The sequence below is a fragment of the Arachis hypogaea genome, chromosome 11 (genome assembly GCF_003086295.3).
Source record: "Arachis hypogaea cultivar Tifrunner chromosome 11, arahy.Tifrunner.gnm2.J5K5, whole genome shotgun sequence".
Classification (NCBI taxonomy): domain Eukaryota; kingdom Viridiplantae; phylum Streptophyta; class Magnoliopsida; order Fabales; family Fabaceae; genus Arachis; species Arachis hypogaea.
Genome location: NC_092046.1, coordinates 144,250,316 through 144,266,424, shown reverse-complemented (window position 1 = coordinate 144,266,424; position 16,109 = coordinate 144,250,316). Strand labels below are relative to the sequence as shown.

Below are 16,109 nucleotides of genomic sequence, written 5' to 3'. Positions count from 1 at the left end.
CGGTGATAATGCAAATTTTAAACTGTGCAAGCGCAAATTATAGTTATGGTTCTGGTGAGTTTCTTCGATTTACAAGAAACTGTATAGCTCACCTTAACATTGTGATCAATTATTTTTTTATATTTATACTTTTGAATTTAATATAACTATAGTATTTTGATATTTTCAAAAGAATAAATATTATCTAAATATTGTTATTTTTTTAAAATTATATACTAAGTATTATTTTATTTTTTTATATATTTTTTTTCTAACAGCCTAATGTTAGGATGTGTCAACAAACTGAAACTTTGGCGAGAATGATTGAAAATTCGTACCCTACTCTTCCATCTGCATGTCGCAGTCCATCGTATGTGTTTGTGGTAGCGAAAATTTATATTTTTGATATGTTAATCCAATTACAATCTTGGATTCAGCCATTAGGGCATATCAAAAATATAATTTTTTGATGCCACAAACACGATTCAAAGCAGCGTACGAATCCTCAATCATTCTCGCCCTCAATCATTCTCGCCAAAATTTCAGCTTGTTGACACACCTCAACATTAAAAAATTATATAAAAAAATAAAATAATACTTAGTACATAATTTTAAAAAATATAATATTTAGATAATATTTATTTTTGTGAAAATATTTTTTTTTGAAACAAATGAAGCTCAACACATGAGAGTGGAGCATAAAACAGACAGATACAAAAATAAATCTAAACACAAGGTTAACAATCCTATGTCATCTCCGGCATTGCCATCAACAACCAGTAGGATCAATACCAGTCCACTCCTTGTAGCTCAAAAACGTCCTGTTCTGTATGACATCAACAGTTACCTCTTTATTGTTGAAAAACCTGTTATTGCATTCCAACCAGACATTCCAAATAACCGCAAAGAACCCAGTAAGCCACCTCTTCTGCTCCTCTTTTCTAGTAGGTGTTCCATTCCAACTCTCAAACAAGCCTTTAATGCTTCCTGGGACATCCCAATCTCTATGAAAACATCTCAACCAGACGCACCACACCTGCCACGTAAACTCACAGAACACAAACAAATGATGAACACATTCAATCTCCTTTTTACACAAGACACAAATACTATCATGCTGGCGAGTTATGCCTAATCTACTCAACCTTTCTTTAGTATTCACTCTACCGACTAAAACAAACCAACCAAACAGTTCAATTCTAGGCGGAACCAACCCTTTCCAAATCGAACTTGTGAAGCTATAACTCGTAATCTCCTCCGAGAGAGTCTCCGATTGCAACACCTGCAGAAAAGAGTTAGTAGAGAAAATACCTTTATTATCAAATTTCCGAACAAGATTATCTTCTCTGTCAGCTGATAGCTTCACTGGTCTTAACATATCATGAAGTTGGTGAACTAGTTCCAACTCCCATTGAAACAGCTCCCTCCTCCAATGAAAATTCCAAATCCACTCTAAGCCATCCCAGAACCCACAATCCCCTATCACAGATCCTTGCTGGTTTAAAACAGAGAAGAGCCTTGGAAAACGTGCTTTCAAAGGACCACCATAGACCCAGTTATCTTCCCAAAATAGTGTCCTTCGTCCATCACCAACCTCCATTGCCAGCCCACTAATAACTTTTTCTTTTACCTGTTGTGCTTTTATATCCAACTGACAGATCTCTTTCCAAGGACCACCCTTCACCGGTAAAGTCTGACTAGAAAGCATAACCTTGGGATTCAAATTGTTACACGAACAGACAATCTTCTTCCATAACGGACACTCTTCCTTGGAAAACCGCCACCACCACTTAAACAGCAGTGCTGTGTTCCTAAGCACTGCATCCCCGACCCCCAACCCCCCAGCCTTTTTAGGTGCCTGAACCACTTCCTACTTCACTAGAGGTATATCATTGTTACCATCCTCCTTACACCACACGAACCTCCTCTGTAAGGCAATCAACTTGTCAGCCACCGCCTTTGGCATCATGTATAGGCTAAGGTAGTATACCGGCAGGCTATTCAACACCGATTTAATAAGAACTAGCTTGCCTGCTTTGTTTAGAACCTTCGCTTTCCATAAACTGAGCTTCTCTTCCACCTTATCTATGACCAGTTTCCAAGTCTTCACCAAACGCGGGTTTGCTCCTAGAGAAATCTCGAGATACCTGACAGGTAAAATAGCTTGCTTGCACTCTAGGAGGCCACACACATGCTCCACCCACTCCTGCTCACAATTAACTGAGATCAGATTCGACTTTTCAAAGTTGATGCTCAAACCCGATATCAGCTCAAAACAGTGCAACAACCTCTTATAATTCACAATTGTCTCTGTCTCCGGAGGGCAAAACAAGATAGTGTCATCAGCGAATTGGAGATGTGACAGTTCAATGTGATCTCTCCCAACCAGTAACGGATTAATACGCCCATTCCTTACAGCTTCCCTCAGCATCCTGTGCAACACACCCACCACAAGAACAAACAAAAGAGGAGACAGTGGATCTCCTTGTCTTAGGCCTCTCTCCATCTTAAACGGCTTGGATGGAGAGCCATTCACTAGGACTGACATAGTGGCCGTACTAACACACTCCTTCACCCAACTCCTCCATTTTTGCCCGAATCTCATCTTCTGTAACACAATATCCACAAAACTCCACCTGACTTTATCATACGCTTTCTGAAAATCTAGTTTTATAATTGCCGCCTGAAAATATTAAAATACTATAGTTGAATTAAATTCAAAAGTTTAAATAAAAAAATAATTGATCACAATGTTAAGGTGAGCTCCACCGTTCCTTGCAAATCGAAGAAACTCACTAGAACCATAACCATAATTTGCATCATTACTGGATAGTTCACTTTTTTCATTCTATCTTGCCAATTTATCATATATATCCAATATCGAAGTTGCTTTCCAATTGCATCTCTCAAACCGATGGCACGCTAAGATGTTTCTTAAATATTCATTTAAATATCGGTTGGGCAACAAAATAATGTGTTTGAAAATATATGAAAAAACGAATGACAAAACACCCGCTTCCATTATCCACACCTTAAATAATAGTAATAAATCATGAAATATATATGAAATTCAAATAATAACTATATACTAATTAAAAGAATAGATTAACTCACTATAGTAAAAAAATCTAAGGACATATTTCGAGTTCTTTCGGAGATGGACCGAGATTCAGTGAAAAAAATAAAATGTTATGTAAGCGCCTCATCTCATCCTTAACAATGGCATCTTTGTCCATAAAATCAGGAAAAAGATTTCCCTCGATTCCGATCACGAGTGTTCTATCCCATTTATTATAAAATTATATTGACCTATTTTCCCATGATACATGTTCTTCTCTTCGTATAAATTTAACCGAATTCGTAAAAATTATTTGAAATAAACCTTGAATTTGTTCAATCTTGAGTCTAAACGTCTGTTAAATTCATGTGATAATTCTTGTAATAAAAACCCATATCTCCTCATTATTCTCGAAAAAACAAAAAAGTTCTTGTAAAAAAAAAGTTTCGATGAGAGTGTCCAAAGAGTCTGAAAACAGTGTTTCTGTCTCTCAACTTTTTCGCTATCATTACTTAATACTTTCAAAATTTTAACCCTTTTTCTACTACTACGCAATAATGTATCCAAAATAATAACGGTCCTTTTTTACTCTTTTGAGTTCAACCTTGTCAATATACCAATTATAGTTATCTATTTATATTAATCCCAGTTGAAACAAATTAAACGATCAATTTTGAAAATTTTCAAAAACATTAACAACAAAAAAATATAATTTATCCAAAAAAAATAAGGACAACAGAACAACAACATAACAGAATCAACAAGAACATGATAAAAAATCTTAAACCACAGCAATGATAATAATCGAAGGAGGAGAATCAGAGTAATAACAACCTAACAATTATAGTTCTACATTGATACTAATCCTAGTTGAAACAAATTAAACGTTAAGATCAATTTCAAAATATTTCGAAAACATTAACGACAAAGAATACTAGTGTAAAGCCCGGGCTAACGCCCGGACCAAATATTAATCCATTTTAAATTTTTATTGATATTTATTTATTAACATTAAAGTTATTATTTTTAATTTAAAAAAAATTGTAATAAAGATTTATTATATAATGCATAAACTTTTTTTTACTGTTTATAGAGACTAAAATAATTTTGTTATTTTTGTAGCTTATATTAATAGATTTCACTTAAATATAAAAGCTATTATGTTTATATTTTTAAATGAATATTATTACACTATTATTGTTATAAAAAAATAAAACTTTAATAAAAATAGTTTATATTCGAATCATACAAACAACAAATAGTAAATAAATGACATTTATTTATATTATTAGACTCCTAACATATAGTATGTATTACGCGTGAATTATGTGCTTAATTTATTTTATTGTATGATTTGTATCTATGTATAATTTAATTATAAGAAGATTAATATATATTTATTAAAAGAATTAATTTACTTAATATACAGAGAAATTAAATAATTAATCTCTTTTATTATGTTGATGTTTAATTCGATTAATAATTTTTTTTAAAATGGTAAATTTAAAACACATTTTTAACCAAATTTAAAAAATAGATAAATGAAATATTATGAAAAGGTAAAATTAACTATTCAAAAAAAAATTTAGTATGTTTCTTGCCATTGGTGCATACTGCTTCGTAAATCTATTTTTTTTTGGTTTTCTTAATCTATGTGCAAAGAAACTTATACATGAATAGTAAAATTTGTTATACGTTGTACAGATTGAATGGTTAATATTCTTTTATTATATTAATATTATTAATGTTTAATCAATTACAAAAAATAAGTATATGAAATTTAGAATGGTTACTATTAATTTGTATGTTTTAACTTTTTTTTTTCAAATGGTAATTTTTAGAACATATTTTAACTAATTAAAAAAATAAATAAATAAATATATTTGTTGTTATATAAAGATAAAATTAACTATTGAAATTGTTGCTCTTTATACATGATTAGACTATACTTATTCAATATTTGGACTATTTATTTCAATTTGTATAATTATCCCAAGTTAATCTTTAATATATATATATATATATATATATATATATATATATATATATATATATAACCAATATGTATAACTTGAATAACTGAGGTTAGCATTAGAAATTTAAATATATGTTTATAAAAAATAAATATCATTATGTACTCTAATATATTGTGTATCATTTTAAAAGAGGTTAATATTTTAATTAAAAATAATAATTATATTAACTAAAATACAAAATACGTAAAAAAAATTATTAGTACACTAAATACTTTTGATACATGATAAAAATATAGTTATTATTAATTAATAAATATTTAAAGCATTTTTAATTAACAAAACAAAAAAATCAGTGTATAATTTTTAAAATACTGATGCCAAAATAATATTTATTATAAAAAATATATACATTGCCAAAATAACAAAAATTAATCAATTAATATGTTTCTTTTAAATATTCATTACTAATAAATTCATAAATATATCTTATCTTTTATTGTAATATATCATTTATCACCGAAAATTTTAAGCTGAAATATGACTGGAATAAAAACTAAACTCCCCAGTTTATTATTTTATAAATTTATTACTCACTCCATCATATAGTCTTTTCCATTTGCTTGACTGATGCTAAAATTTGGTCAGAGATAATGAACAATAATTTTTTCTGTCTTCTTATATGTGAAATTGAATGAGTTTATTTGATCTAAAAACTTTTAAATTTTTAATATATATCATTTTTTAGTAAAACCTACAAATATTAAGATACCAAGAGGTTGGTTTCTTATTCAGTTGACTTAGTATAAATGAATTAGACCTAATACTTATATGAATTAACTTCTTGCCAATGTGCATCTCTCGTTGATTATTTGTCACTGGCTCATGCTAGTTATTACTAAAACTACTATTTACTTAGTTTTCTGGAATCAATAATTGTGTTGCTTTTTTCCTTCTGATTTTTATACCACTGATAGCACCTCCGGAATCTTCAAAAAGAATTTTTTTCATTCTTTGCTAGTTCATCAAATTATTCTTGATAGGAATCATTTAAGGACATTATGTGATAGGTAATACGAACCAAATAAAAACTTATCACTCGTATACATGACAAAACCTAAGATTTCAGCAACTCTTAATTTTAACTAATAATAAAAACTTAAGCTAAACTAAAGATAAAATCCTTAACAGAGGCAAATACTCATATCTAAAGACACAGTTCCCACATATTTTAACACAAATATATGCTATCAAATTATTTTCATGCTTTTTTTTATAAGTTCAACTTACTAACACCAAAAGACAGCCAGCAAAATCAGTTCCACAAAGTACATCGAATGACAAATTGATACAAAAAGATAACATAAACTAAAAGAAAAAAATGAAAGACTGTTACATCAGTTTTTCTAAACAAACTACATATACAGTAACCACTCGACCATTACATTAAGATCCTGCACAGCCTCAAAATCATCTTCTATTCACCACTCACCCACCCCTTGCGAACAAACATGCTTCATGTCCATTTCTTTTTAAATTTAAATCTCTCCCAAGTTCTTTTGTTATGATGAACATTCTTAAAGATCTCTTCTATTTTTATCTCCTCATTCATAAAAATACTTTTATTTTCTGTCTTTTAATATTTGGTGTATATCATGGAGGATGAATAATAAGTTCAAAATAAAAAGAAAAAACTAACTTCTCAATTTTGAAACGAAAATAGATAACCTCCAAAATCTAAGTATTTTTTTTACCAAATCAGTACAAAATTGCATTAAAACAATTGCAAATAGATAAAATTTCAAAATACTCAATTCTTGGTCCCTAGCATAGAAATGTAGCTAGTGAAAATAGCTAGCAAACAAATGAATAAAACATTAAGGTCAACTTTATGCAATAGTGAATAGGTACTAATAGGAGTATTTTTATTGGAGAAGGGTGTCAATAAATAAACAAAGCAACTTTTATGAAAGAAAAATTTACAAAATAAAAAATAAATCAACATATATAAATAATAACAAAGCTCACCATAGAAGTAAAGAAAAAAAGAAAAGTAAAAAGCATATGTAAGCATTCAAACCATTACTATCATGCATTCAAAGAAAGAAAAAGCATATGTGAGCTAGAATTTCCTCACAAAGACACATTACTATCACACAAATGAAGAGAGCACCTTTTGTTTAGAAAAGAAGAGAAAACTTTTGACATATATAAAAGTATATTTTTCAAGTTTATTGAATGATAGAAAAATGTCAGCAATTGACATTTTAATAGAAAGAAATGCGTTAGACTTAAAAGAATGTCAAAATCCAGGAAAAGCTTCAGGGAGAATTGCATACACTTTAATAGATACTGAAAAAAAAAATATTAATACTCTACGGTAGATGCAAAAGCTTTAAAGAGTAATAAGCTAAGTTTCAAGAAACCAATTTGCAAATAAAGTATAATTTTTTTGTCAATAAAATTAACTTGAACAAAGTCATAACATATTAATATATGAAGACAAAATAATTATTTTACAAAAAATCATACTACCTGTCTGATTTTCTCAATAAAATTCATACTTGTACTTCTGTCTCAGAATTTTTAATTAAAAAATAACAAAAAATCAATTAAAAAATAAACTTATCAACAGAGGTAGTAGTCATTACCACGAAATTGAAGTTTGAATGGAGAAAAGCATTGCAGCCGCAATGGTTTGTTCATTGCTTTCATGAGCATTGGGTTTTTCACTTCTTCCTATAGCTTTATGGTGTATATCACAGTAAAGAGTAGTTTCTGGATTCTGCTTAATTGGTTGTTTTTGGATTTTATTCTGTATTTATAATTACCATAACAAATAAATTAAATTTATGCATATCTTCTAGGAAAAGTAAAAAGATAAATGTTTGACAAATACATTTATCAAAAATAGCTCATGCATGAGTTGTTTAATATGGGTAAAAAACTTGTAAACTCTATTTTATAATGTATTTGCGCAAAAAAAAACTTTTTTCAAACATTGGATATTCAAATACCTCTATTAACAAAATAGGATTAATTATATGAAGAAAAAGTGAGAATAATTTTGAACTAAACAAAGGAACCCCTTCAAAGTCCATTTAAATTATAATTACTTACCTTAAGAAAAAGAGCATTACACGCATATTCTTGCACTGCACTCTCAACGTTGCATTAGACATCAAGAGATCATCTCCAACTAATTGCACAACATACCAATATATTTCTAAAACAGCCCTAAAAATATGAATAAAGTTCCTTATAACTTTACCCCTGTTTTATGAATTTCTAATAATGAAATCCTAATAGTGTCCCGCTCACAGATACAACAGTTGTTAACAAATGAATATTGTAAGATTATTCTAAAAATCAAACCATGAAAGTAAGCACGATGTGAGATTATTATGTTATAAGTTTATAGGTCTCCCATGATAATTACTTGTGAATGATAGGCAGCATCACTACCTTTGAATCACAAACTTTCACCTGCTAAAAAGGCAAAATGATACAATCAATTTATTGGCACAACTAAGAAAAATACTTAATTTATATTCATTTTACAGTCACAAACTCACAGCAATATTTCCATTCTAAAACACATGTATATCTATGAGTTAAACTCCCTTTCTAATACATTTTCCTTGTCTTAAGTAAAACTATTTGATTGTTCTTATTATATATTGAAGAGTGCATGTATGAATCTGCAAAATCGTCTCACCTGCTGAACAGCTTTCACGGATATAAAACTGATTATTTATGACCTGTATAAACAGCATCAGCATCATCAAGCTCAAGTAATTTGTTTATAAGTTCCTTGTTTAGGTCCATAGCTTCCTCATCTACCTTGAAATCAACAATAATAGCCATCAGTAAGTTTTTTCTAATTACTTTTCATGTTAAAAAGTTGTACACTAAGAATATTTGACAGACTAACTATATGAGATATTAAACCTGCAACCTAGGTTGTTTGAATGATGAAATTTATATATGCTATATCAAATTAATTAAGCATATGCTATAACCAATTGGTACAAACCTCAATTGTAGCATTTGAAAGAAATTCAGAGCTTTATTAGGTTCAAAATTTATGCCTTCTTCCGGCAACTTTTACAGTATAGTAGCATAGTTATCGAAAGAATCTACAATTTTATAATACCTTGAAAAAAAAAGAAAAAAAATAAATGCCGGGGAAGATGCAACAAAAAAAAACAATAGAAGCTGGAATTTACTTTATGCAGACAAATTAATCAAAACAAACTAATGTATACTAAACATAATAGAAATTAACTCGTCACAAAAGTACCATTTGATTGCAATAATCCAAATATTTTTACCAAAATTTTAAAATAGTAATATTCAGATTAATAAAAAATCACAAAAGGCCTTTTTTCCAAAGCAAAATTATATAAACTTTCAAAAAATATATAAAGAGAGTTGGAAGGCCATGAATATTTAAGTCTAGAGCAGCACAAACAGCAGCACAATAACAAAACTCAACAAATTTATTCAGAAAAAATTCAGGTTAATCAAGAACCACTACATATATAATATAGAAATACCATTTTGGTCTCATTTTATTCATGATAGAAACATGAAGAAATTACCTGAATAGCAAAATATTTAAAATTATCTAAACAAAGTAACAAATAAGAATGTCTTAACTGAAATCATAGATAAGATAAAAAATTCTATTTGATTTTTTTTTTCCACCACCAAACACATCAACAAAAAATGAGGTATATATAAGGAATTTGTAATAAGTTGTTGGGATGAAAGATTACCCTTGTGCAGTTTCTGATACACCTGAGGCTTCCCCAACAAAAAGCCACCTTTCATTGTTCTCTGAGAATAATAAAGAGTAGCGTGCGGCTGATCCACGAAATTGTAGGACCTTGTTCTTGTTAATGGTGCCAAAATCAGCCTACATACATAAATAGATATTAGAATATATTAAATGATCATAGAATGAAGAATAATAACTGCATTTGGGTATGGGAATTGTGAAAAAGATTGCTCTCCATAGATTCGAAATTGTTTTTGCTTTTGAGTATTCACAAAAGAAACAGTAAAACTGATTAGAACATGTTAATAGCATGATGATTAATTCAACTTAGGCATAATTTGGTTCATAGATTAAGTTTGCAAACAAATAAACAATAATTGATAGCATGCACTAAGCTGAAAGCAACTTATTAGTTATGAGCGTATGATCAAGTCATGACTTTGCAGATCATGCTAAAACTCAATATGCACACTTCAAATAATTAGCATAAACCAAACAAAAAGTGCAATAATAGAAATCAATCATTTGCACAATTTACAAAAGCAAAATCAACAACTCAAAAAACAAATGAAAAAAAACTAACAAATTCTACACCTTTTATGTTCACACGGAACTGATTCAATCACAATTTCATTTTCACTATATATATATGTCAATTCAGAGACTTACATGGTACTATAGTAGATGGAACACTCATATCCAGGAGAAAATTAATTTATTAAAGACTGATATCACAACAAACAGGCCTGGAATCCCTTTTCCAATTCCTGAGCCAAACCATGAGGATTAATGTTAGAAGAAAATAAAATAGGCAACTCTGAAACCATGTGAAAGAAAATAACACAACTTATCCGGGATGTAACTCAAATAATCAAAAACCCATTTAACCAACAAATTTAGGTGTTCATTATTTCATTCCTCTACATAGTGCTAAAAGTAAATCAAGAGACAGGAAAAACAGCTGTAATCACAATCCAACACTATAATCAAGAGATAGGAATTGAGAATAGTAACCCTTTCCAACATAGAGAACCCAGAGACGGCAGCGGAGATGGCACAGAGAAAAAGCATTCCAACATTCTTGAAGTGGTCAAAACAGTTCAAAAATAAAAATCGAAAGCATAAATGTGATACGTAAATTCCAAAATCCACTGGTGTGAAGATGAAATACTTAACTCTTTAGGGTTTTCTATCCGGCGGTGACCACAGCAAATAACAGGCGGTTATGGCGGTTGTGGCAGCAGAGGAGCTCCCTCCTCCCCCGCGTTCTCTGCTTCGCGTCTCCCTCTCTACTTTTCTTCTTCCATTTTTTTCCTCTCCCCTCTTTCCAATGAATTTCTTCTTTGGCAGTGGATCCAGCAGCTGCAACATTCTCTGTGATGGCTTCCATTTTTTCCTCCGCCGGAGAGTATTGAAGATGGAGATCTTATCAAAAAAATTCAAGAGCTTTTGCTTTCTATTCAAGATCTTACCAGTGAAGCCAATGGTGCTGCTCTACTGACTAATAGAGAGTGTGAGTGAATGGTTTGAATCAAAAAATTAAGTTTGGAATTTTTCTTTTGTTTACAATTTCCTGGCAACTCCAAGATTTGAAAATATTTTAAGAATGAGCGCCTTTTTTTCCAAAATTGGCACGACGAAGCGTTGGAAAGAAAATTGAAATGCTGCTGCATTTGTAAGATGTTTGCATACTGGGTTATTGTACATTGGTTAAAAACTTTTTTATTTTTATAATCTCCGTTGTCTTTTTTTGGAGATTAACACTTGTCATAAATTTAGCTGTTCCACTTGTCAAGAATCTAATCATGTACTGCTCTCCTATTATATATAGAGAGATAATTTACCCAAAAATGACAACAGAACAATAACATGATCAAGAATCCTAAACGGCTAAACCACAGTAATAACAGTAATAATTGAAGAAGAAGAATCACAATAATAACAACTTAACAATTCTTAAACCAATTAAAATAATAATCACAGTACAAAGTACCTTCCAGGGCACAGAGGTGAGGAAGCACGACGGAGGGCTAGATGCAGCAAAACAAGAATTAATTATTGTTGTTAATTTGTATGATTTTTGATAATTTCTTTTAAGTTAATTTTTTTAAAATAATTTTGTTGATTGTTGATAGTAATTGTTAATTCTGTGTTTTAAGTTTTCTGAGTTCTGTAATGGTTAATTTTGAATTCTGAAACTATATGTATCATTGGATTGTTGCTGATGTGAATAGAAATTGTATAAATTTGTGTTTAATAATGAGTTATGAGTTTTCTGAGTTCTATAATTGTTAATTTTGTATTTTGAAGCTGTATGTATCATTGGATTGTTGCTGATGTGAATAGAAATTGTGAAAATTTGTGTTCAACAATGAGTTTTGAGTTTTCTGAATTCTGTAATTGTTAATTTTGTATTCTGAAGCTGCAGAATCCACTCTTCTTGATTGAATCCCCTGCTTGAGAAGCAGTTGTCGGAATAAGGGCTGGAAGTCTTCTGCATCTAGACAGGCCAATGACGGATTCGAACCTTTGACTGCTAAGGCGTCTCGATCTAAACCACCATTGTCTACCAAGAATCGATACAACGAGAAGGTAGCACGTCGAACTAGAATGCCCTAATTGAGGTGTTATCCCTTGATTGTTCTTCGCAGACTGTCCACGTGATCTCCTTTTCCAGGGGGATGAGGATGAGACAGAGTTTACTCCAGCGGCCTCTCGGTAGAAGATTGGAGAAATCCCAGTGGATTGTTGCTGATGTGAATAGAAATTGTGTAAATTTGTGTTTAATGATCAACACTTGGTTGTAGGGTTATTTTATTTTAATTTGCTAAATTGTTGGGTTGTTGTGTTTTAATTTACTAAATTGCTGGGTAGTTGTGTTTCAATTTGTTGGTGGATTGAGATTGAGACTGAGATTGTTCTTGTTTCTTGTTATTGGGTTGATGAATTTTCTATTCAAGTCTTGTTCTTGATAATTTTTAAGATTGAGATTTAGATTGCTCGTCTCTTGATATTGAGTTGCTTTTTTCTATTTAAGTCTTGTTCTTATTAAATTGCTAATTTGCTTCAACAAAATGATTTAGCTAAGTAATTATTTGAGCAAGACAACAACAAATTCAAGCTTCAGTGATGGCAACACAATAATAAGCAGTTTCAATCTCAAGGATAGCAACAACAATTTAGCAAATTAGTAATTGCTATCCTTGAGATTGAGACTGCCCTTGTTTCTTGTTATTAGCATGTTGCTTCAACAAAAGGATTTAGCTAAGTAATTATTTGAACAAGACAACAACAAATTCAAGGTTCAGTGATGACAACTCAATAACAAGCAGTCTCAATCTTAAGGATAGCAACAACAATTTAGCAAATTAGTAATTTAATAAGAACAAGACTTGAATAGAAAAACAGCAACCCAATATCAAGAGGCGAGCAATCTAAATCTCAATCTTAAAAATTATCAAGAACAAGACCTGAATAGAAAATTTATCAATCCAATAACAAGAAACAAGAACAATCTCAGTCTCAATCTCAATCCACCAACAAATTGAAACACAACTACCCAGCAATTTAGCAAATTAAAACACAACAACCCAACAATTTAGCAAATTAAAATACAGTAACCAAACAACCAAGTGTTGATCATTAAACACAAATTTACACAATTTCTATTCACATCAGCAACAATCCAATAATACATACAGCTTTTGAATACAAAATTAACAATTACAGAATTCAGAAAACTCAAAACTCATTATTAAACACAAATTTTCACAATTTCTATTCACATCAGCACCAATCCAATGATACATACAGTTTCAAAATACAAAATTAACAATTACAGAACTCAAAAAACTCAGAACTCATTATTGAACACAAATTTACACAATTTCTATTCACATCAGCAACAATCCAACGATACATACAGCTTTAGAATACAAAATTAACCATTTCAGAACTCAGAAAACTTAGAACACAGAATTAACAATTACCATCAATAATCAATAAAATTATTTTTAAAAAATTAACTTAAAAAAAATTTATCAAAAATCATACAAATTAACAAGAATAATTAACTCAGAAGTATAGATTAATCATAATTAATTTCAGAAAAAAATTAGGACCGAAGAAACAATGGAGGAGTGCTCACTGGAGAAGACAAGGCAGCCGAGTAACAGAGCCGTCCGCGAGGAGGTGATGGCCGAGCAGTTAAATGGAGGTGACGGCGAGGAGGACAAGCGAGCAGAGACCTTCGCGTTTCGCGTGAGACAGAGCGAGATCGGAGAGGGAGAGAGAGCGAGCTTGAAGAGAGAGAAGCCAAGCAGAGACATCCAGGGCGGCGACGAGAATAAGACCGACGATGGCACCCTCTGTCACTGCCGCCGCCGACGACCACAGAGGCGGGCTTCACGACGAGCACATATATACGGTGATGAGGAGAAGAGTAGCGGCGGCTGATAGGGCTTCGCGACGAGCACAGAGAAGGTGAGGATGAAAAGAGTGGCGGCGGCTGGGGGGTTGACAGTGGCGTATTTTGGCAATGGCAGAAACCATATCCTCTTCAAGAGTACGCAGTTGCTGAGAGCTCATATCATCCATATCCAAGCTACCCTCCCCTATCCGATTCCTGTTCCAACAACCATCAACTTTCATTAACCGTACCATACCAATAAGTTCAACTAATGGTTTATTTAGAAAGATTTATATTGTATCTTACCTGATCTGTCTTCTGAGCTTATTATTAGTATCTTTGAGTTTCTTCAAATTCTCAAGCATTTTCTGCACGGAAAACTAAATCAGAAAACAAGAAAAAAAATAGGGTGTAAAAGTTGAGTGATGATTTGTTAAGTTGAACCTCATAGTGAGAATGCCAGAGATCGATATCTCCCAAAGTTTTCCGATACTGATCAATGAACTTCTTTGTGCTGGTTCCAGAAGTACACAAGATAGAAATGAATATAAATAATTAAAATAAAAGAGAGAGATTATGATGATGATGATGATTACCTAAGGCCAGGGCCGATGTATTCATGCATCTTGTTGTTCTTGGAGAACATGATGAGTGAGACCTTAGCATCACAGAGAACACTGAGTTCATGAGCTTTCTTGAAGATACCATTCCTTCTCTTTGAGTATGTAACTTGCCTGTTGGTTGGGTTCTGGATGAGCTTTATCTCAATCTTTCCACGACCCATCTGATCTCTCCCTCTCTTTCTTTTTTCCTTGCTTTCCTCCTTTATGGATCTTGTTCACTTATTATTATTCCCTCTTTTCCAAACACCTACCAATATTAATAGAAGGTGTGGTGTGTGACAGTGTGAGAGAGAAAGAGAGAATAATAAAGCCAAGAGAGTAGTAACTCGCACACCACAAAGCAGCAGTGAACACCCTTTCTATATTCGGAAGTCCATGCTGCCATTCATAAAGTAACCTTGGACTCTAACTCCTTATATCCCTCAACCTGTGTAAAAAGCAAACTCCCCTTCCCTTACTATTATTACTCCCAACTTCTAATAATTAATAATCCAACCACCTCTCCATATTATTATTATTATTATAATATACTTATTGGTTACTCATGGGGCACAGCATCACGTATCTGATGTGTTAACTCAAGCGTGTGTACTTTTTGGTTCGGGGGACACACAGGTTTGTGTGGTCTAAATCATAGTTGGGATATGGAGCATTAAAAAGCAGGAAAAGTATTCACTAACTAATGTTGGCAAGGTGAGTAGGTGACAATGTTAAGTTGAATCCACTGTATTTTGTAACCTTGTACTTAGCTAGCTAGCGTATAGGTTCGTGCATTCTGATTCAGTTCCGTCCCTTCTTTTTTCTCTCATACTTCATTATATTATTGTTTGTCGTTATTATACTCAAACCATATCATTTACTCCACCCCAAACATGCTGTCACAACACACATCAACTCACTGTTTTATTTATTATTTAGGGTGTTCATGGTTTTGGTTAATAGAAAAATCAAACTAATTTTTTGGTTAATTGAAAATATAGTATTGGTTAATTAATTAAATTGGTTTTACACGATGAAATTGGTTATTAAATTGGTTTTTACACCAAAAAAATTATTTTTATACTAAAGAATTGATTTTTATACCATAAAATTGGTTTTTACATGTACAAATATATTTTTATACAAAGATTAATATTTTTACATACAAAAACTCAAATTTTTAAATTTTTTTTTAATCTAATTTTTTTTCTTTTTAAATGATAAGAGTAACATTTGTAAATAATGAAATCCCTTCCATTGTTTTCGTTCCTTTTTCTTTCTTATCTCTTTTTCAGCATTTTCTATA

General features: G+C 31.2%; 1 protein-coding gene across 36 annotated transcripts; it reads right to left on the bottom strand.

The window, feature by feature from the left end:
* Positions 1 to 8,075: 8,075 nt before the first annotated feature.
* On the bottom strand, positions 8,076 to 15,441 carry LOC112723251 (agamous-like MADS-box protein TM6). Of its 36 annotated transcripts, none has more exons than XR_011868042.1 (11): positions 14,798 to 15,441; positions 14,646 to 14,715; positions 14,508 to 14,569; positions 13,941 to 14,417; positions 11,787 to 11,823; positions 10,970 to 11,294; positions 10,463 to 10,560; positions 9,792 to 9,931; positions 9,047 to 9,166; positions 8,729 to 8,853; positions 8,076 to 8,499 (listed from the first exon to the last, which is right to left on the bottom strand). XR_011868042.1 is itself a non-coding variant. In XM_029290325.2 (4 exons), the coding sequence occupies exons 1-4, from the start codon at positions 14,983 to 14,985 to the stop codon at positions 14,198 to 14,200; spliced, it is 540 nt and encodes a 179-aa protein (XP_029146158.1). In that variant the 5' UTR covers positions 14,986 to 15,441; the 3' UTR covers positions 13,548 to 14,197. The 36 variants fall into 36 exon arrangements, 1 of the variants encoding a protein (XP_029146158.1); XR_011868044.1 differs by having other exon boundaries at positions 8,076 to 8,496; XR_011868043.1 differs by having other exon boundaries at positions 8,729 to 8,849.
* Between the last annotated feature and the right edge of the window lie 668 nt (positions 15,442 to 16,109).

Coding starts and splice junctions, on each gene's coding strand:
- LOC112723251 (XM_029290325.2), bottom strand. CDS start 14,985: ATGGGTCGTGGAAAGATTGAGATAAAGCTCATCCAGAACCCAACCAAC. Junction 14,570..14,645: donor TCTGGCATTCTCACTATGAG/GTTCAACTTAAC, acceptor TTTTCCGTGCAG/AAAATGCTTGAGAATTTGAA. Junction 14,418..14,507: donor AAGCTCAGAAGACAGATCAG/GTAAGATACAAT, acceptor TTGTTGGAACAG/GAATCGGATAGGGGAGGGTA.